We start from the raw sequence: 22,467 nt of genomic DNA on the forward strand, positions 1-22,467 counted from the left end.
TGGAATGCACCTTTCTTGCTCATAGGCCAGCACCCCCTCAGCACACCGCAATGGGACCAGGCGCATGCATACACGGTAGGTTTCCAGAACATGCTGCCAAACGCAGTGCTGCCTGCCCAGCCCCAGCATGAACTCTGACCCACTCATCAACCTGGTGAAAGCGCACAGTACATGCCTCAGGCACCTCTCTGAGCTATGGGCCAGGAAGATCCGGGACCCTCCGCCCCAGAGGTCTGAGCAGGGCGCTTCCTCCAGGTTGTTTATGTGCCTGTGGGGAAGCAGCTTCTGCAAAAGATCTGTCGGAAATGCCTGACCACAGCCCAGAGCAGGCTCAGCCGGCGGATGGATAGGCCTTGCCCGCGGCCCACTGCTCCCTCAGCAGAGAGGAAGGAGACGGCCGTGCAGCCAGGCCCAGGAAGGGCTGTGACCCGTGGGCGCTCCTCAGGGTGGGTCCTTCCCCTGGTGCCCGGCGGATGCTGTGGGCCTCGTGGGTCTGGGGCAGCCCACGGGTAGGTGGAGGAAAGAAGGCAGGACGTGCTTTCTGAAATGCTGCCTCTGTCTGTGCTGCTGTGTCCAACCACTCTATGACCAGGACACTCTGAGAGAGACTCCATAGAGCCTGAAGAACCTTCTGGAGCTCTGTCTGCTTTTCTTCCTTCTCCCCTCTGCTCGGCTGGAGCAACAGGGACTAAGGTGACTTTGTGGTTGTGCTCCATGGGGCAGCGATTCTGCTGATGAAAAGGCACGTTCAGAAAACTCGTCCCCGGAAACCGTGCTGCCCCTGAGTAGCACCTAGGATCTGCATCAGCAGCAAGAGGGTACCCATGGGCACTCACAGCTCACTGGCCCCTAGCAGGTCACCCACTTCACCTTAGTGGAGTCACGGAACAAGCGCAGACACAACCTGTCCACAGCAACACCCACTCTCGCCCTCACGTGTTGGTGCCTGGGCAGCGTGCCAACCAGCCCTGCATCCTCCCTCAGGGTCCTCCAGCTCCAGCCATGCTGCTGGCTCCCTTTAAGTAAAAGGCGTCTCTCTCCTAGTCACTCACTTATTTACCAACTTATTAGAAAACGAAACAGACTTTTATCCAGACCTTTGTCCGTGCTAGATGCCAGGACCGTAATGATGAGTAAAGCACAGATGGAAGGACACTGCCCTCAGAGAGCCAGCCAGGCTCTGCCCCCAGCAGGCTCACCCTCTCCTGGCCCCTAGAAGGCACATCCCCGTGCAGGGGCGTTCAGCGGGGGAGTGCTTTCCCAAGGACAGTCAGGGACCCTCTCTCCACCTGACAGGTGGGGCTGGATGTCTGTCCCGACACACTGCACAGCCAGGGCTGCGTCAGTGGGGACCCAGGAGCTGTGCAAAGCTGCTCAGCTGGGGCAGGAGAGGTGAGGCCAGGGCGGAGGCAGCCAGCAGCTGAATGAGGCAGGGAGGGGAGATGGGAGGGAGGAGGGAAGGCAGAAAGAGGCAACAAGAGTTTCTCTTTAGGACGAAGACGCAGAAAAGACTTGGTTGTCCGTGGGGTATGAGAGAGGGCAGAGAACCACGGGGAGTGGGGATCAAGGATGCCGAATTGTGGGCTAAAGTGGCCAGAAAGGGTGCCCGCCAGGAAGGGGGCATGTGTGGTTTTCCCCTCACCTGCACCATCCTAAGGCACAACCTGGTCAGTCTGACCCACTCTTCCAGCCCGCCCAGCCCAATGTGCCCACCAGCCTGACAGGTCCCTGTGGGGCCTGTGTCTGGTCACCTCGCAGCCCCCTGCCCCGCCTGGTGTTCACTCAATAAAGCGGAATCCAGGCTTTCCACTCAAACACTGGCGTATCTGCAGGAAATCTCTCAGGGCTTAGTACATGATGCAGCATAGGTAGTGCAGAAGCCCTGTGTGGAAGCCGCTTCAGGGAAAGGGGGTGGTTCATGCAAACTGTGAGCTTCTCCAGTGTATGCAGGAGCGGAGGGGCAGGGACCACAGAGGGGAGGCTTCTAGTGACCCGCACATATGTCTTCAGCAAGGGCTCTCCCCTAGTAAATGGAACTAACAGGGATCCTAGCGGCACGTGAGACAGGGATGCTCAGGGTCACTCTGAGGCCTTCCTCCTGATTCCTGAGATTCCTGCCCGCCAGCACCTGGGGGAGGCACCGCTCTGGGCTTCTTAAGATCCAATTAAACGTCTGCTTTTGCAGAGAAGGAATTAAAAACAAACACAGATAACAACCCCCAGGACCTCAGTTATCCTCTGACTTCATGGTCACCCAACGTTCCTTGGGGAAGTCAAACTCCAACAGCTGGTTACACCGTCCGCCTGTCCTTGTGACCCACCAAGACCCGAGGGCACACAAAATTCACCCACAATGTCCGCCGAGCATGTGCCAGGCCCTGGGGCATCAGGAAGGTCTTCCTTTTTTCCAACTATGGTATTCTCATTTCCCTGGGTTTGGGGATTTTTATAAACTTGCTGTTCCTCCACATATGCATATATATAAGTGTGTGGCACTGAAAAAGTGCTCAGAAAATGATGACTCCCTCAATGTAGGCGTAACCATGAATATAAACATAGACACCGCATTTGTGTGTGCTATGCAATTCGTAAGTGAAAACACACTGAATGCGACAGGATTTAAACCAAAGACAGATGCTGCTTTACCTAATCAGGACAGTTTGGCCAGTGCCTCTCTCCGTCAAGGAAGCACCTAACTGGGGGCACAGGTGCTGTTGGGAGCATGCCCAAAGGCTCTGACTGGGCCTGTGACAAGAGGCAAGCAGCAGACGGCGTGTTTAAGCCTCCAGTCCCTCGGTGACTCAGGATGGCTGACCCTTCTCAGGGCTCACAGTCCAAAATCTTCCCAAGCGAAGCCAGTAGAATGTGGCCTTTTTATGGCCAAGGGTGCAGCCTGAGATGACAGCGGTGACAGGTGCTCCCCAGAAAACTCCTCAGTTTAGTTTTCACTGTCCTCTCTCCACGTCAGGAGTCTGCGGTCCTTGCGGGCAGGGCCTCGGGACGGCCTTCAGAAGGACGGTAAAGACTGCAGGTGGCCCTGCGTGGACGCTTCCCACAAGGAAACACGGCAAAGTCTCTCTGCCAGGGCTGAGCATGCCCTTCCTTTCAAGTGGTTCCCAGCTCTCAGAGGTATCCTAACCTGCCGCACCGTCCTGCCCCGTCAGAGGGCCATCCTGCCCCATCAGAGAGGCGAGGAGAAAACAAGAACAGGCCCGAGAGGTGCATTCCAGATCCCACGCCTGCCCCAGGCCACTGCAGGAGAGATCCTGCCTGCCACCTGCGCCAGGGCCCACTTCTCTAACCCCAGGACAGGCCACAATTTTGATAAACGATGTGGTTTTGGAAATGCCTTAGTGAGGAAGTGCATTTGGAATTAAAAAAATATATTCCGAGACAAATTTTGGTACATTATCATATCCATAAGAGGAAATTTACTTTTGTTTCTAAGAGACTATCCCCCAACACCATGCAGAGTACAGCTATTATCATCTTTGCTTAAGTTTAAAAGATGTCTTCAGAGGCTCTGCAACTTGTGCAAGATCGCAGAGCTATGTAGTGGCAGCTCTGGATCCACATGTGTCTGTCACCAAGCTCTCGGCCTGCGGGGCTCAGAAACAAGAAAAGAGCAAAACCCCCGTGGCGGCATGTCAGAATGACCTCTGCAAGCTGAGACTCCAGAACAGCCCACCAGAGGGAGGGAGGAAATGAGCTGATCAATAAACTCAGACCAACACAGATTCCTCTCAACCAACAGCAAGCAAAGAAAACATGGCATTCATCACGGTCGGGAAATCGTCAGCTTCGCGGGGACATTTCCAAGCGGCCAGTTTTGTGGATGAGGTGTCAGAACAGAATGCCAACATCTTGTGCTTTTTGAGCTGCATTCCACTCAAGTGAATTAGCGTCCTCATCTCAGCCGACTGCTAACCACACGTCCACAGGCCAGCGACCTCCACCAGCCCACCACTGATGTTTATTTTTAAAGATATTTTGAAGCAGTCAACTTTTTTTTTTTCACTTTCTTAATCTGGGGTGGTGGGGGCAGTGTGGAAGTTGCTAATCCATGCCAGTTATTTGCAGTCACCATTCACCAGTATGGATTCTTTTGCACAAGTCGAAGTGCAAAGTATATCACACATGTATAGAGGCACAGATATCCGAAAATATTTACATACACATATGTACCTAAATATAGATACATTAGAAACACACATATCCATGTCCTGGCTCTTTAGATTCCGCAAAATTCAAAGTCTTCAGGGACATCTATAAACGTCACATGCTCACATTCCATCCTTGCGTTCATTCCTATGATAAACAGTCTCATGGAAAGTTCAAAAAATTTCAAAAGAAAAGTGAATCGGGTACAGGAAGGAAAGGGGAGGCCTGGTAGAAGCATTTTACAATTTGTCAAGCTTTGAAGAATGACAACTTTTTTTTTTTAAAGAAAAATAAAGCACTGATTCACCGTAATTTCTTTCTCTCTCTTTCTCAACAAGACGTTCCTAGCTACTCCTTTTCTTCCTCCCTCTGGCAAACAGCGCCCATTTTTGCCCCTTGAAACCAACTCCAAGGGGTCCCAACAGCACTAACAAAATCCCCATACCCCCTTAAGCCAAGGATGAACCCGCATGTCCTCCTTCCCACCGGTCCCTCGATCAATGCCTCCTGCCTCCTCCCTCTGCCCTCGCAATCCCGCCCGCTGGTCACAGGAGGGAGGAGACTGTGCACTCGAAAGCCAGGTCCCTACAAAGACCAGCCCCACTCTCCAGAACAACTAAAGACAGCAGAGAGGCTGCAGACGTACAAACGCGTTCTCGTTCAGCACACTCACACTAACTGGTCATCATTTTCACTGAAGCCAAAAGTCCCCAAAGTAAAATCACCCTGTGATGACGATGTTCTGGAACCAGATAAAGGTAACGGTCCTACAACACCATGAAAGTACCAAATGCCACCAAATTGTTCATTTAAAATGGTTAGTTTTATGTTATGTGAATTGTACCTCAATTAAAAAATCTATTACGGATTAAATTAGAAGCTGATATATCAGAAACATAAGTTGTTTTGTTTTTGTGAGGAAGATTGGCCCTGAGCTGACATCTGTGCCAGTCTTCCTCTACTTTGTATGTGGGACGCCTCCACAGTGTGGCTGACGAGTGGAGCAGGTCCACACCCGGGATCTGAACCTGTGAACCTAGGCCACAGAAGCAGAGCACACAGAACTTTAACCACTCGGCCATAGGCAGGCCAGAAACCTAAGTTTTTTAATGAAACATTTCCTCATGTTTTTTTCCCATTTTGAAAATATCATCGAGGCTAAGTATCAGGTAAGAAATGACAGAATAATTTACGTCTTGAACGTCACAATTTTCTCTCTTTGGCGTATAGGAGGACTGGGATTAAGTGACTCCTTCACTCAAACTCTCACAAATGTTTTGTTTTCCAGAAGCACATTTCCTCTGAGGCTCTAAAAGCTTCTGCACCCAGTTCCCATTTGGTTTCCCCTCACCAACAGGCAATGCTCCGACACCAGCCGGGCGTCCTACAATTCCACTCCATTCTGGCATTCTCTGCCTGGAGAGAGCGTCACACCCCACAGGGTAAGGGCTCAGTCCCACAAGACCGCCTCCACCTCAGAGGCCAATCACAAGGCCAGGTTGTCACCTGTGCTCTGACAGGCTATAGATCGGAGGTTCCCACAATCCCTTCCTTGGGTTCCATTAATTTGCTACAGCAGTTTACAGAACTCAGAGAAACATTTTACTTGCTAGATCACAGGTTTATTCTAAAAGGATATAACTCAGGAAGAGCTGTGACATGCCACTCTCCCAGCACCTCCTTGTGTTCAGCAACCCAGAAGCTCATCCTCTTGGGTTTATATGGAGGCTTCACTACTTAGGCACGACTGATGAAATCATGAGCCATTGGTGACTGACTGTCCTCCCCAGAGGTCAAAGGTGGGACTGAGAGTTCCAACCCTCTAATCACATGGCTGGCTCCCCTGGCTGCCATCCCTTCCAAGTCATCTCATTCACATAACAAAAGACCCTTTGTTTCTCTCATCACTTAGGAAACTCCAAGACTTTTAGGAGCTCTGTGCCAGAAAAGGAAGAAAAACCAAATATATATGTCTTATTATAAATCACAAATTTCCGAAAAGTCTGATGGTGGCCCCACATTCATGTGTTTGCCGGGGTGTAACATAGGACGTGTCAGAGATGCATTTAACAGATGGACCACCCTGAGGGGTGCCCTTCCAGGCTCCTGCTTGAGGGTCCCAGGTGGGAAAGACCTGTCGGTCCCTGTCCTCACGGAGCTCACAGTATTCCGTCAGACAGGAGATCTCACAGGACCCTCATAACATGGTCCACCTCCAGGTGCCAGCCGTCCTCCCCATGCCTACAGCTGCTCTGTCATCTCCTGTGATGTGTCCCCAATCCTTCAAGTTACCACCAAGACACTCCTGGGAGAATTAAACTGTATTTGAGTTCATATTTAACTATTAATTATTAGAGCAAATATTTAAATGCCCCTCCCTTTCTTGGAGCGGGTGCTGTCATTTAAAAAAGAGGAACACGCTGGGGCACACGAGTATGCCACAGGAGCACGTGTCTGGGAAGGGCAGGCTACTCTGGGCTGACCCACATGGACCTTCTCCACTCCTAATTTAGCCATCTATTAAGAAACCCAGCTGTCACTTGGGCTTGCTTTTTGTTTACTTTGCTTGTTTACTACAGAGGTGTTGGTTTCTGGTGCGGGGTGTGTGTGAGGTGCTTGTGGCAGGGGGTGGCCCAGACAGGCTCCTGGGACATGGGTGCCCAGAGGACCAGGAAGGACACAAACAGAGGACACGTGAAACGTGGAGTGAAGGCAAGCGCACTCGGCGTCGCACTGCTGGGTTAGACGGCATAAGGTGGGCCCAGCCTGAGACCAATTCTCCTCCTGGATCAAATCTTGAGTCAGGCTCCTGGGAGCCTCTTCTCCACAAGGCCTCGACCTTGGCCATCCCTGTCTGTCTTTGGAGGGCCTGGTCATCTGGGCATCCAGGCATCTGCTAAATTAGCACCCATACTGGCTACCTGATCAAGTTCCTCACCCCCACCCTGGAAGTCTACGCCCTTTGCCTGTCTTCAGCAGGAACCTGGAGGCCAGTTTAGCAAGAATCCCTCTCCCCTTGATGTTCTTCTTGGTAATTTCCACCCGCTGACTCTGTCGCTCTGCTTTTTGGCTATAAATCCCAAGCTGTCTCTGCCACATTTGGAGTTTAGCTCAGCTCTTTCCCTACTGCAACAGGACCAAATAAAATCTGTCTTCACCAGCTCTAACTAGTGTCCGGCTCTGCTTCTCTTTGACACCTGTCCTGCTGATTGTCTGGGAAATAACCTCACACATCTGGGTTTATGCCAACTAAACCAGTACTAAGGTAAGTTTGACGTACTAAGACATACAGAGGGATTTTATGTGTGTTATGCTAACTTCGTACTAACTAAAAAGAAGCCAGAATGTAGTAGACACAATAATAATAGCAACAAAATCAGAAATAGTCATCAAGCCAAGTCCATCCTCTGAAGGCCAGTTGACTGCACTCCCTGAATCTCCCACAACTGCACCCACCTCTTCCCATCTCTTCTGAAACCATTTTGGCTAGAGCTACTCCACCCCAGTGCCCGCTCCCACAGCGGTTCTGCATACAGCAGCTGGAGCGATGTGTGAAATGGAAATCTGAGCAGTCGCCTCCTCATCTTAAGTCTCATCAGTGACCTTGCACTGCTGTGGATGCCACACCACCACCTTCTGTGGCTGCAGAGAACAGCTGTGGTCCGGCCCTGCCTCCCCAGCCTCAGATCGCACCTCCACTCCCTGCAGACCGCTGGTCCCCAGCCTGTCCTAATCTGCAGTGCCCTCTGCCACAGGGCCTGTGCTGCTGTGCCTCCATCCCAAATGCCCCCCTCCATTCACCTGGTTAACTCCTAATTAACCCTCCCTATCCTTCAAACTCCCAGACCCCCTCACCAGGTAAACAACCAATAGAATTTGGCAGAGTGCTACTGTCCTCTCTGGGGTCTTCCCCCATTGTGGGATCACTGGATCCCTCCCTGCTCTACCCGTTGCACCTCTAGGAGAGCCCTCTGGGCTCACGTCAGCCTGGCAGAGCATCTGATGAGAAGAAATGCTCAAGACACATGGGTGGACCTCATATGCATTCACTCAACACCAAGTATTCCTTTACTTTATACCTTAACTTTTCATTATAGAAAATTCCAAACAAATACAAAAGTAAGCAGAATAGTAAGAGGAACCTCCACGTGGACGTCACCCAGCTTCAACTATCATCAACTCATAGCCAATACTGTTTCAACCACATCCACACCATATTCCCTAATGCAATTCTAAATTAAACTTTTAATTTTGAGATCATTATAGATTCACATGCAGTTGTAAGGAATTACACAGATGTCCCCTCTACCCTTTATCCAGTTTCCCCCCATGGTAATATCTTGCAAAACTATACCAGTATGTTGACAGTCAAGATACGGAACATTCCCACCCCACGGGGCTCCCTCGCGTGGCCCTTTATAGCCACCCCCACTTCCCTGCCACCTTTGCCTCTCCTAACCGTAGAAAACACCAATCTGTTCTCCATTTCTATAATTTTGCCATTTAAAGACTGTTACATGAATGGAATGCCATGTCACTCTGGGGAATGACTTTGCTCTGGAGGTTCATCCAGGTTGCTGCACGCATCTATATTTTGTTCCTTTTCATTGCTGAGCTGTGTCCCATGGTGTGGATGGACTCCAGGTTGTTTAACCATTCAGCTGTTGAAGGAGATCGAGGTTGTTTCCACTTTGGGGCTATTAAAAATAAAGCTGCTCTAAACATTTGTGCGTAGCTTTTGTGTCAACATAAGTCTATTTCTTGAGATAAAAACCCAGGAGTGCGGGGCTGGCCCCGTGGCCGAGTGGTTAAGTTCGCGTGCTCCACTGCAGGCAGCCCAGTGTTTTGTTGGTTCGAATCCTGGGCGCGGACATGGCATTGCTCATCAAACCACGCTGAGGCAGCATCCCACATGCCACAACTAGAAGGACCCACAACGAAGAATATACAACTATGTACCAGGGGGCTTTGGGGAGAAAAAAAGTAAAATAAAATCTTTAAAAAGAAAAAGCAAAAAAAACCCAGGAGTGCAATTGCTGAGTCTCATGGTAGTTGTATGTTTAGTTTTTTTTAAGAAAGTGCCAAACCGTTTCCCAGAGAGCTGCACTATTCTGCATTCCCACCAGCAATGACTGAGAAATCCAGTTTTTCCACATCCTCACCAGCAACTGGTGTTGACAATATTTTTTATTTTAGCCGTTCTGATAGGCATGTAGTGAAACCTCATCGCAGTTTTAATTTGCATTTCACTGATGGCTAGTGATATTGAACATCTTCCCATGTGACCATCTGCCATCCGTACGTCCTCTCTAATGTAATGTCTCCTCATTTCTTTTGTCTGTTTTCTAATTGCATTGCTTGTTTCTTTACTGCGGAGTACTTAGAATGCAAGTATTTTCTGCCAGTCTGTAGTTTGTCCTTTTATCCTCTGAACAGGTTCTTTCCATAGGAAAAGTTTTCAATTTTGATGAAGTCTGATTTATCAATTTTTACATTTATGGATTGTCCCTTTGGTGCTAATCGAAGAACTCTTGCCTAGTCTGGATCTCAAAGATTTTCTCCTATTTTCTTCCCCCAAAATTGAACAGTTTTACATTTTACATTTAAGTTTGTGATCCATTTTAAGTAAATTTTTAATAAAATGTGAGGCTTTGGTCATTGTTCATTTTTTTACTGTGGGTGCCCAAAGGCTTGAGCACTATTGTTGAAAGGCTTTCCTTCCTTCATTGACTTGATTTTGCACCTTTTTAAAAAAAACCAGTTGGGCATGTTTGTATGGGCCTATTTTTGGGTCTTCTGTTCTGTTCCATGAGTCTCTATGCCTATGCTTCCACCTACGTCTTGACTACAGTAGCTCTATGCAAAATAAGTCTAGAAATTAGGAAAACCTCTTCATCCCACTTTATTCTTTTTCAAAATGATTTTTAGCTATTCTAGTTCCTTTGCCTTTCCATGTAAATTTTAGGAGATATATATATATATATATATATGTATATAAAATATCTAGTTGGGATTTTGATAGGAATTGTGTTAAAACTGTATATCAATCGGGGAAGAATTAACATCTTTACTAGGTTGAGTTTTCTAACTCATGAACATTGTATCTCTGCATTTATTTTTTAGATATCCTTTGATTTCTTTCATCAACATTGTACAGTTTTCAGCTTACAAGTTCTGTTCACGTTTTGTTAGGTTTATACCTAAGTATTTCATTTTTCTCACGTATTATAAATGGCATATTTTTAATTTAGGTTTCCATATGTTCATTAATGGCATGTAGAAATACACTTGGTTTTTGTGTGGTTTATCTTGTATCCTGCAACCTTACTGGATTCACTTATTTGTTCTAGGAGGTTTTTTCATAGATTCCTTGGGATTTTCTACATAAACAATCATGCCATCTGCAAAAGGGACAGTTTTATTTCTTCATTCCAATCTGCTGTGTTTTATTGCCTTTTCTTGTATTATGCCCCTGGAGAACTTCCAGCACGATGTTGAATAAGAGTGGCGTCAGCTACAGGATTTTTGTGGATGCTTCTTATGAGGTTGACAAGTTCCCTTCTGTGTTATTTTGCTGGGAGTTATTAATCGTCAATAGGTGTGAATTTCATCAAATGCTTTTTTTGCTTCTATTGATACAATCATGTGATTTTTCTTCTTTAGCCTGAAGAAATCACCTTAATTTAATATGGTGGATCACATTGGTGGATGTTCAAATATGGAGCCAGCCTTGCATACCTGGAACAAATCTCAGCTGGCCACGGTGTGTAGTTCTTTTTATATTTTACTGAACTCTATTTGCTTATATTTTGTTAGGGATTTCTGTGTCTATGTTCATAAGGGATATTAATCTACAGTTTTCTTTTTTTTGTTATCTTTGTCTGGTTTTGGTATCAGGGTAACACTAGCTTCATAAAATAAGAAAATAAAATAGTGTGTTCCCTGCTCTTCTATTTTCCAGACGGTATTGTATAGAATTAGGGTTAATTCTTTTTAAAGGTTTGGTAAAATTCCCCAGTGATATCATCTGGGGCTGGTGATTTCTTTTTGGGGAGTTTGTAAATTACTAGTCCAATTTCCTTAAAAGTCACAAGGTATTCAACTTGTCTATTTGTTATTGGGTGAGTTGTCACAGTCTGTGCTTCTCATTAAACACTATGTGTGTAGAGGTGCTTCTAACATTCCTTACTGTCCTTTTGGAGTCTGCAGGGTCTTCAGTGACAGCCCTGTTTCATTCCTGATATTAACAATTTGTGTCTTCCCTCTTTTTTGTCAGCCTTGCTGGAGATCTGTCAATTTTATTGATCCTTCCAAAGCAGCAGCTCGTTCTTTCATTTATTTTCTCTGCTGTTTCTCTATTTATAATACCCTTGATTTCTGCTTATATTTTTACTATTTCCTTCCATCTGCTTGCCTTTCGTTTATTTTGCTCTTCTTTTTCGAGGTTCTGGAGGCAAGAGTCCAAACTCTTCATTTCAGACTTTGCTTCTTTTCCAGTGTATGTATTTACTGCCATAAATTTTCTTTTCACCACTGCTTTAGCTCTGTCCCATCAATTTTGATATGTTTTATCTTCATTTTCTTCAGTTTGATATGGTTTGTTATTTCCCTGGAGACTTCCTCTTGGACTTATGGACTATTTGTAAGTGTGTTGTTTTGTTTCCAGGTGTCTGGAGATTTGCCTGTGATCTTTCTGTTACCGATTTCTCCGTTGGTTCCAGTATGGTAGGAGAACACGCTCTGTGTGGTGTCAACTCTTTCCAATCTGTTGAAGTTTGTTTCACGGCCCGGGATGTGGTCTACTCAGGTTTCGTGGTCCTAATGCCCACGGCCAGTCTGCCACCTTCTCTCCGCCTCTCAGTCTTACGGCATTTATTGTACATAACTGCACAGAGTTTTAGTTGTACTTAGCAGGAGGAAGAGGGAAAAGCATGCCCATGCCACCTTCCAGGAAGTTAGAGCCACTCTCCCAATGGTCATTTAAAGCAGATACTCTCATGTATACACACGTCAGTATCTAGCTCTAAATGATTCAGAACCAGGCATTATGCTAGATGCCTGCAGACACTCCCCGAGACTGCACAGTGGTCACGGATGAGGTTTTATTGTCTGTATTTGTAGATAAGGAAACAGGTTCAGAAGGTCAGTAAGCATACAAGTCATGGTCATTCCACGACCGAACTTAAATCTAAACCTCTGATACTTTCCCTGTGCTTTTTCAGTACTGACTTTATATCACTACCAGTTTAGATGAGACGAAGTGAAAAACAAGCCCTGTCTAATGTGATGATTTGGAACAAAAAGTCCATGGCTGTGAAGTGAGGCTGACTGGTCTGGAATTCTGGCTTTGCCATTTATCAGCTGTGTGGCTCAGGCAACTTGCTTAAACTTCTCTGTGTCAATTTCCTCCTCTGTCAATGAGATAACAGGCAGAGCAACCCCTATAATGTGACCGCAAGATTAAAGGCAATCATGCTGTAAAGAGGAAGACGAGGCATACGTAGCTGCAGGTGGTCTGTACTTGTGAGCTACCGCTGTCCTTGTTGTGTCTCAGAGGGGTCGACCGTCCAACCTGGCGTTGCAGAGCGCACGGGATCCCCGGCACCAGCTGGGCTCTCTGTGCTCTGCCTGGGCTGCCGCACCTCTGAAGTGAATGTTGTGCATCTCTGTGCTCTTCACAGACCAACATCATCGGGGACCAACAAAATAAAAATCTACAAGACTCATACAGCTTCTTAAAATTAAATAGCTGTAATTTGCTTTTTATATTTGAAATCAAAACCCTACTTCTTCATGTGGATATTTACACACAGAATATACTTAGGATGTACGGGCTGCACTGAAGCCTACTACGTGCTGGGCTTGCAGGGCCCCATTGTCACATACAGACAAGTCAGCCCATGTCTGCCCCAATGCTCCAGGCTGGAATGTCAGCACAGCATCCACGTGCACAGCTCTGGGCATCCCACATTGGGCACACCAACCTTGTTCAGCTTCCCAGGCCTTTCTCAAGTTTAGGAGGGTTCAATATTCCCCTGATGCTCCACATAATGACCATAAAAGCCTACGTCAGGGGCTTTTAGTGAATTTAAAAGTTTTTCTGGTATTTTCTTTCCTGGGGCTTATGATCCCCCTTCCACTGCTGTCACTAGTGTGTTTCCAATGAACCTGGTCTCGGAGTTGTGAGAATCTGACTGAATTCCATGTCACAGGGATGGGTTCTAGTTCAAACCCATTGAATACGTTCAAATTAGCCATCAATCGTGGTGGACTCAGGGAGTAGGAGGGGGCTGTGAGGAGACAGAGGCAGCGTCCCTTTGTTTACTTTTGCCTCTATTACTAAAATACAGAAGAACAGACACGTGGCTACGTATGGGTAAGCCTGCCTGTTAATGCCTAGTGGAACACAGACACCTCTTCTCCTGTGATGCTCACATAACATACAGACAGGTGCAACAACAGTGCGCACAGGTTTTCTTAGCTTGTATTTCAGTCACATCTGCTGAGAAAGACAGGCAGGTTAACTGCTACGCTCTGTGTATAAAGAAAAGCATTTAGGTCCTAAAACCATAAAGGAGACTTTAGAAGAAAGATGGCCCTTCCACTAAGTGACACATGGATCTGGTTTTCTCTGCAGGAAGAGGGAACATGGAGTTGGCTGTCATCACTAAACCACTCTTGGGTAAGAGGTAGGATTTAAACACAACATCAATGTCCTACTCCCAAGAAGCATGCCTGACGACCACAGTGGGAGCCCGCCCTTGCTTTCCCCAGGGAGAAAAGAAACAGCTTAAAGAATCTACAATTACAAAGAAAAGCAATTTTAAAACGTACGTAGGGCTTTACACCCCCACTCCATCTGCCTGAGGTCAGGCCCGTCCTAGATTCCAGAGGCTGGAATGTCCAGAAGGAAAGGCTGCTGAGCAACCCCTTCCCCACCCCACTAACGCTCCCTCTCCCAGGCGGTGCATACTTGGACAGGATGCCGAGCATGGAAAGTGTCTGAGGGATGCAACAGAGCCATCCCAGAAGCTGAGCCATCCCAAAAGTTGTTGCTCCTGGGGAGATCCAGGACAATGACCAAGTGTCAAGGACCTAAGGAGCCAGGACAAGTCTGAGCAGGCCATGGACAAGTCTAGGGCAGCCATGCAGCACGGAGCAGGGAGCTCGCTGCCCTCTGGGGGCCTTCCTTTCTCTGTAAAGGGTGGGACGGGTGTTCCAGTTTCCTCTTTCAGCTCCAAGGAACATCACGAGGAGTTGAAAAGCACTGATGCTCAGCTGCCAAGAGCATCACCCTTCCCACGAATGCGCATCTCGGCAGACAGACTCACGGAGGTGCTGAACAGAACACGCCCGCTGGAGGCCGGGTAGAGTCAACACTGTTGCTAGCCCCCAGCGGCTTCACAGCCCACCCACACCTTCTCCAGCGAGAGCCATCCTCACTTCTGAAGCTTCTGAGATGTGACATACATGGAAATATTTCTGCATGAGAGGACACATTTGTACAAATGCGGGCCATGCAAGGCGGTGCTCAGAGCGAGAAGAGTAGGTGGGTTTCTTACCATGAGCTCCTTTGTATAGACTGCCGGCGCTGCCCATCTGTGGCCTGGGTGGGCTGAATGGGGGATGATGTGGGGAGGCTGTCACTGGAAGAGAAAGCAGAACGGAAGCTGTTCCAGTCTCCTCCCTGAGCGGGGGACTGAACATGGCAGGCTTTGCCCTTTCTTACCGTATGGTGTTTCTGGAGACACTGGGAACGCTGGTGTGGAAGAAATGGACTCACTGCCACTTTTGGTTGGAGAGAAGATCCTGCCATCAATCCCATCGAGGTCTGGGGGATACGCGGTGACCACTGTCTGAAAGTAGCACGGGGGCAGTCAGGTGACGGCCACTGCAGACAGCAGGAGGGCCCCCAGCCGGCCCACTGAGCCAGCCATCATCTGAGAGTGGGGACAGGCGGCCAAGTTCTGGATGCACAGCCCCGTCTCTTGCAGCCACAGAAAAGTGGAAAAAGCTTCAATAACAGTAAGAGGGAAGTATCTTAGGGTGCATCTGTTTACTGCGTCACACAGCTGGTAAGCGGAGTTGGCAAAGCGTGTATAGCATGGGGAAAGTGAGTCTTCCAGCATTCTGTGAAAAGGCAGGATAAGATCCTCTCTTCCTACTCTATGCTCACAGCTATGTACAGAACCCCATCAATTTAACCCACGGGATAGAAAATGCTGGATGGACGTGTCCAAGCAGCACCGCTGGTTTTGCTTCTTTAAGGCCAGGACTGACTTTCTTTTCTCGTCGATTCTGGGTTCCTACTTTTCTATCTTGAGAATAAATAAAACCCTAATTTGAGAGGAGCCACCATTTTTGGGTTCGCCGACCTGTCTTACTTCAATTCTGACTAAAAGCCTTGACTATACCTCCTGGAAGATGCTCTGTTGATGTCACACAGGGTCACAGTCCTCGCAGACCACATTCTTCCTGCTTCCCCCTCAGGGGCCCCTCTGCAATGACTTTGGGGAAACCTGATTGACCTTCGCTGCTCTGTCCACCCAGTGAGCTCAGGAGACCTCTAACCACACAACCCATCTGCCCGCTTCGCACCTCATCCTCACTCCACGGATCAGAACACAGAGGCTCAGGTGACCCAGCCAGGTGCGCGGCCCGCATGTGCTCTCAGCAGAGCGAGGTTTGCCCCAGGCTGGCTGACTGCTCACCTGGGCTGTCACACCCACATCCCTTGCCTTTCAGGGAGGAACCATGGCTGTGAGATGGGGAGGGCGGGCGGTGGGGAAGGGGGCCGAGGACTTGGGAGAAGCTCGGGCCAAGCTCCTGGGTGGTGGTGTGTACCTCTTTGGTGTCTGTTGGAGAGAGGAACGGTGCCAGGCTTGGAGCCTGGTCGGCGCTGGTGGCCTTTCCCCATCCGCATTTGGAGAAGGCTGGCTGCCCCTCAGCACTGTTGTCATATTGCCCAATGCTCAGCTTCCGGAATCTTACGCCCAGGGGCTCGTCACTTGAGGTGGCTGTTCAGAGAGAGACACAAGCTGCAGGTGCTTTCATCACCGCCGAGTGCGCAGACCTTTAACTAAAATTCCACTTGAAAACTTCCTGAAGACGCTTTCTATTTCATCACTGGTTGACACTATTGCAGGCAACATGCAACCCAGGGGTGTCCTCAGACTCACGGGGCTCCCCAGAGACCCTCAGCTCCCACCAGCCAGCCCAGTCCTTCCAGAACCAGCTTCCTGGCAGGACCCAGCATCAGGGCGGCACCCACGGTGCTGGGTGTGACCTGAGGCACCTGAGCACAGAGGGACCTGCGCATGCCAGGGCTGTGTGCAAGGTGCTGTGCCCCAGGTCAGGACCAGAGCCCTGTGAGGGTCACCCTGCCTGCAGAGGCTCAAGCGGAGGGAGGGCCCCACGTGTGACAGCTTGAATCTTAACAAGGAGCAGTTCTGGAAGGAAAAACAGCATAATCCAAACCGAACAGTCAACATTACTCCCCCAAACTCTCCTGTGCAAGAAACGCCACAGGCGTTTCTTCTCCATACAGATCCCAAACCCCTCAAATCAGACTTGCTTTACGGGGGGAGGGGAAATGGGGGAGAGGGCTGCAGTCTGTGTATTTTTAACCTCTTCCCAGGGAATCTTAGGATCAGGCAGTTTGGAAAACCTGCTGCAGATTAGTAAGATAATGTGTCTATTGGTGATGTACTTTGAAAGTTCAGACCTAAACATGTTTTCCCTACAGTTCAGATTTAAGCTAAAAATATGCAATCCCTGGAACTGTGAAGGTCAGAATGACGGTGCATTTAAAGGCGTGTGGCTCACCTTGGAATGACTCTGTCCCAAACAAGTGCCCGGTTATGAACCACGCTGTCATGTGGGCACTCCTGACAAGCCTCATCCCCCCTGAGCAGGGCCTTTAAGAAGCTGCATGCAATGTGAAAGCTGCCACATTAAGGGGAAGATAACTCAGTGGAGGCAGGACACTCAGCTGCTGTCCCAGTGAGGAGAGGAGCAGGGTTCCTTCCCAGGGTGCCACTTCTCGAGCCTCCAGCTCCTCTGGTCCACTCCCTGGGCAGAGACAGGCTGGGCACAGCTGGTGCCACGTCCAGTGACGGAGTGAGCAAGATCCAAGCTGGTCTCCAAGTGGTGCGTCTCCTCCCAGATTAGTTCCTCCCCTCCTGACTCCCTCCCTCCAGTTCCCAACAGCTGCCCCCACAGAGAGAGCCTGGAGGCGGGAGGGGAGAGCACATTAGGACTTGGGACTTGCAGGCTCTCCTCCACCCCTCACCAGTTGCAGGAGGAGTCCAGCCCCGTTCACTGTAAAATGAGCATGAGCACAAAGCTTACTCTCTTTTCTCCCCTGGAGAGAAAAGCTGCGGTGAGGATGAAACAGCTTTAACACAACTGCACACAGACAAGCCTGTTAACACAACAGCACACCGATAGTCCTCATAACACAACAGCACACTTCCATAGTGCCACCACCATCCTGTGGTCCTCTTCCCTCTCCCTCCTCAGGCTCCCACCCTCCAGGAGATGTGCGCTGTCCAGCAGGGGGGACCAGGCCCTACTTGTCTGGGACTTGCCTGCCACAGACCTGCCCGCCACATGCACCTGAGCCCTCTAGGGAGGGCACGTGTGCAGAGGGGTGGAGGGTGAGGCCGCAGATGGAGGCTGGCCCCCCAACTGGGGCATTTTCATCTGGACACTAAAGATGCCCAGGGGGCAGAGGCAGACACTCGTGGCATCAGTGACAGGAAGGAGGAGGCTGTGGAGCCTGACCCCTGAGGGCTGGAGCCCTGCCCCATTCCACAAAGGCTGTGGGGTAACACAGAGCCCCGAGCGCTTCATCCAGAGAAATCGCCCACCCAAAAGGCATCCCCCCGTAATTGTGCACTGGGGGCTCAGTGACAACCTTGGCCATCACACTCGAGAAATCCAGAAGCCACACTGCTTGTAAGCCTTCCTTCTGGAGAAGGGATTTTGGGGACGGGGATGTATATTGCTTCTGTTCAACGTGCAAGGTAATAAACGTGTTTTACTGCAAATGACAGTGACACCACACCAACGCACTGCACAACGTGAAGCCCCAGAAAGGTGCAGAGGGTAAGGATGTGTTCCCTGAAACCCTGCCCCCTGGCCTGGGGAAGAGGACCAGGACGCAGACATCAACGCACTGTGACCTCAGCCCTGACCTTTGAACCAGTTTGCTTCAGAACCAAGGCCCCTTGCAGTGCGCGGTCGCTCATTAGTTTAAAACCAGCCAGCACGGCCTCGTGGATGCTCTGCAAAGGCACCTCTGTAAAAATACGTCCAGATGGGACCAGGGTCCCAAAGGGAATACGCGGAACTGAAAAAGGAGGTTCTGAGCAGGAGCCCTAGACTTTTTAAACTCTCTTCAAAGTCTCCTTTAATGCTTCTGCGTCAGAGCAGCGGGAACGTGGTGTGTCCTGTAGCTGATGCAGAGCGGACAAGTAGCCTCCGCCCAGGCTTCCCCGAGATGAGGCCCTGGAACAGCCGCCCTGAGTGGCCCCCGAACCGTCCCGACTGAATGCAGCCATTCAGCAGTTTCTAGATTTTCTCTCTCTGTCAGGCATAAATTAAGACAACAGATAGACATGTCTTCCCTTAGAAGTCTCTCCTATAAAGTGTCCTTATTATCAAGTGCCCTCACTGAAACCTGGGTAACACGGCACCTGGTCCAGCACAGCTATAGGGTCCACCCTCTGCGCGGATCAGCACTTAGAATCCAGCTGCTGGGACAGGCAGGAGGATGGCTCCAGAGCCTGCAGGAGCATGGTCACAGACAGCGCTGAGGGTCTGCCCCCAGAACAGGGCTTGGCCACCGCTGAGAGAATGGAATCAGGGGCACATGCACAAGAAGACAGGGGGCCCTGTTTCCAGGCTGTGACCTGCACAGAAGTCTCTCACCCCGCAGGACACGGTTTCCCTTCCCAAAGAGGCAAAGACACAGGCACCAGGGTCATAGGAGGCCAGGCCTCTCCGGTGACAGACCTGCCCTCCTCTCAGACCACAGTCGTGGACAGCAGAGTTTTCCTGCACTGTCTGCATCCCAGTGTGAAACTCCTGGAGAGACGAGACAGGTGTAAGATGCAGCCACAGCGCCAGGAGGGGCGAGCATGTGCCAGCCGCTGCCCGGTGGCAGTGACAAGGGAAGAGAGCAGAAAGGAGAGCGAGGCTTACCTCACGACAGCCCTGGGCCGAGCCTGGGCATGCGCTCGCACACAGAAAATCCCGCAGTCACAAAATTAAAGTGGTGCACCATGTCATTTTTACACACGAGGGAAACGGGGTCTTGGGTCTGGACCTGCCCTACCCCACATGGGAAGTCACAGACGTGAGGACTTGTGGCCCCGTGCATCTGACGGAAAAACCACAAATGCAAAGCATACCCCTTTGGGTCGCTTTTCCTCACCCAGCGGTGCCAAATAACGGGTGGGTCAACCAGGGAGGCAACAACATCCCCTTCCACCTCAAAAAGACTCTGCAGAGCAGACAGCACCCTCGGGCCCAGGGAGGCACCGCCCGCCCACACAGCCTCGTGGTCCTGTCAGCACCTAAAGGATTAATAATGATTAACATGGATGATGGAGGGGACACTGGGCTGAGAAAGGGGGACCTTCCTTCTGGAGCACAGGGCTGAATGTGTACTTTATAGTATGACTTCATTTTTATTTTAAAAATAAAGAAATGAACCAAAATGTTTATAAGAGGTTCTCTCGGGTTTGTGGAATTCTAGGTACTTTTAATATTTTGTGTAACTATCTCTATTTTCCAAAGTTTTCACTAACAATACGTAATACCTTTAATATTAGAGAAATAAGATATGGATTGTCTTTAGGAAGAACAAGGTTTCTTTACATTGTGTTACTCTGTGCTGCCTGTACCGAATCCCCCTACACGCTTCGCTCATTCTGTGCTCGTATTACTTTCCATGCTTAGATCCACAAACTCACGAGTTTGATCAACAAACTTTTCGTTCTAAGTGCACCATGTCTGGTGGCCAGATCGCCTCATGAGATAAGAGGAAGCCCTGTGGGACACGCTTTTCTGCACCAGCATGCTCAGAGACAAGCCGGGTGGAGTCGTTAGGGAGAGCCAGACTGTGTCTCGGGGAGGCTGAGACGCATGCACGGCGCTGCCTGCGCTCACACTCCTCGTCATTCAGCAAAGGCCCAAGGCAGGCCTTGCCCAGCGAGGCCTTGATTCTGTTCTTCAGACAAAGGACCTTAAGAGCTGCTTCCAGGATGGGTCCAAGGTTACAAAAGGTAACAGCACATGCAGCAGTGACCAGAATTCCACCCGGGTCCCTGATGCCAAGTCCAGCACCCAGAACATTCCACCAGTGCGGCCCCACACAACCACCACCAGCACCAGGGCAGACCCCGACGGCAGCCAGGCCACAGCCGCCCACGTCTGCCCCGTGTGAGAAGAAGGAGCAAGGGAGACCTGGAGGGCCCGGCAGCAAAAGTTTGCTAGGACAGGTCCCACTTTCCAGATGCAGCTCTGAGCGGGATTCCAGAAGGTTCTTCCTTCTTTTTGCAACAAGGAGGACACAATATTTCAAAGGGCACCCTCGACAGGCCAAGGGTGAGAGTAATTGAACACCTGCCCCAGTTCCCTCTCTCTCACACTCGCACTGTCTCACACATATAATCTCTCACACACTCTCACACATTCTCAGTCTCTCACAAACACACACTCATACCCACTTTCCCACAATACTCACACATTCTCATCACAGTCTCTCACACATATAGTCTCTCATACTTTAACACAACACACAAATGCACTCATTCACACACATTCACACTCACACAACCTCTCGCAAAGTTACACACACTTACACACACACTCGTTCACACACACTCATAATTTCACACTCTAACACAACATTCACAAACTCATACACACTCATACATTCTCATACATTCTCATACTCCGTCTCTCACAAACACACTTTCTTATACTATCACAAACTCATTCACACACATCCACTCATACTCACAGTCTCTCACAAACACACACTTTCACACAATACTCCCACTCTCTCACAAGTCTCTTGCAAACATTCACACTCTCACGCACAACCTCTGACAAAGACTTACACGCACTATCTCACACACACTCTCTCAATAGGTCATAAACACTCTCTCACACACCCCCTCGGTGCTCCAGCACAGCCCACAGCTGCACGCTGCCCCGACTCACTCTGCCCCAGATGGCGCACACATTTATGCTTGTGTTCTCGATACCAGGGAGGCAGCTCACCTCTCACACCAGCCTCACTGCCCTGTTTCTGGAGCACCTCACCTCCGTGTAAAACAAGCTCTTTCTCACTGGTCGGGAGGCGCTAACAGAAAACCAGGGGCCCTGAGTGTTCTTGGGCGTCACTTTCCATCCTGGTCTTCCTCTAAGCTGAGGAGGAATCACCAGCATCTCGATCTTGGGGAGTTGGTCCATGGATCATTTGCAGGGGCTGGGAGCAGGCAGGTGCTGCCAAAGGCTTTCTTCTCCTCGGGAGCTGCTGGCTGACACCTCCAGCTGCATTTGGCACAGGACCCTGCACAGGGCCCGCCCAGGGCTCCGACCAGCCCACCTCTAGGGAACTCAAGAAGAGGCTTGCTGGTGACCCCCGTGGAGATGCCCAGTGCAGCGGGGCCCTGGGCTGGACCTCAGGTGTGCACAAGCCCTGCCATCTCGCAGACTGATGTCAGGGCCCCCATGCGTAGCAGCAGGGCAGAAGGACCGGAGCCTCCCAAGAGCAGGGAGGCAGACATTTCGTCTCTAGGCACCACAAGTTCACCTGCGCTGAGAGCTGTCTCACACTGAAGCTGCTACAGGAACTTCGAGTGCTCCTCGTCCAGGGGGCTCTAGGTAGGCAGAGGCAGGTGGGATCAAAGGTACCCCTCAAAAGCAGATGGGGTGGCCTGTGGGAGCCGGTGGCTGCACAGATGTTTCCATGTGGCACCTGATTTGCCATCTCTGGTTGCCCTGACTACCAAGATCTATGTTTACCCCTCTAGAGAAGGACTGTGTAAACAGCAAGTGCCTTATCTCTGCACTTCTGCCGTGGAAGGCTCTGCAGTTTCCTTTCTGAGCAGCGGCCACCAGTCCCACCAGGTGAGGGCAAGGATCGGTTTCACTCAGCTCCAAGGTTCATCTGTACTGAGCTCTGAGGACTCAGTGCACTTTGTGAAACCGGAGAGCTTTGAGAGGTGAGGAGGCAGGAGAGCAGGTGAGCCTGGGCCACCTGCTAGGAGCCCAGTGCTGAGAGGTGAG

General features: G+C 49.9%; 1 protein-coding gene across 10 annotated transcripts in view; it reads right to left on the bottom strand.

The window, feature by feature from the left end:
• The window catches only part of TNS3 (tensin 3), a 259,293-nt gene that overhangs the window by 46,065 nt on the left and 190,761 nt on the right, over positions 1–22,467 (bottom strand). For 9 of the 10 annotated variants that reach the window (XM_046669114.1, XM_046669123.1, XM_046669116.1 and 6 more), the window contains 3 exons: positions 16,006–16,178; positions 14,891–15,017; positions 14,724–14,807 (listed from right to left, as the gene is read on the bottom strand). The exons of the other annotated variant lie outside the window; for it this stretch is intronic. In XM_046669114.1, the coding sequence (XP_046525070.1) occupies positions 14,724–14,807; positions 14,891–15,017; positions 16,006–16,178 (384 nt within the window). The remainder of the gene's footprint in view (positions 1–14,723; positions 14,808–14,890; positions 15,018–16,005; positions 16,179–22,467) is intronic. 10 annotated transcript variants of the gene reach the window in all.

This window comes from Equus quagga, chromosome 8, assembly GCF_021613505.1.
Source record: "Equus quagga isolate Etosha38 chromosome 8, UCLA_HA_Equagga_1.0, whole genome shotgun sequence".
NCBI classification, from domain to species: Eukaryota; Metazoa; Chordata; class Mammalia; order Perissodactyla; family Equidae; genus Equus; species Equus quagga.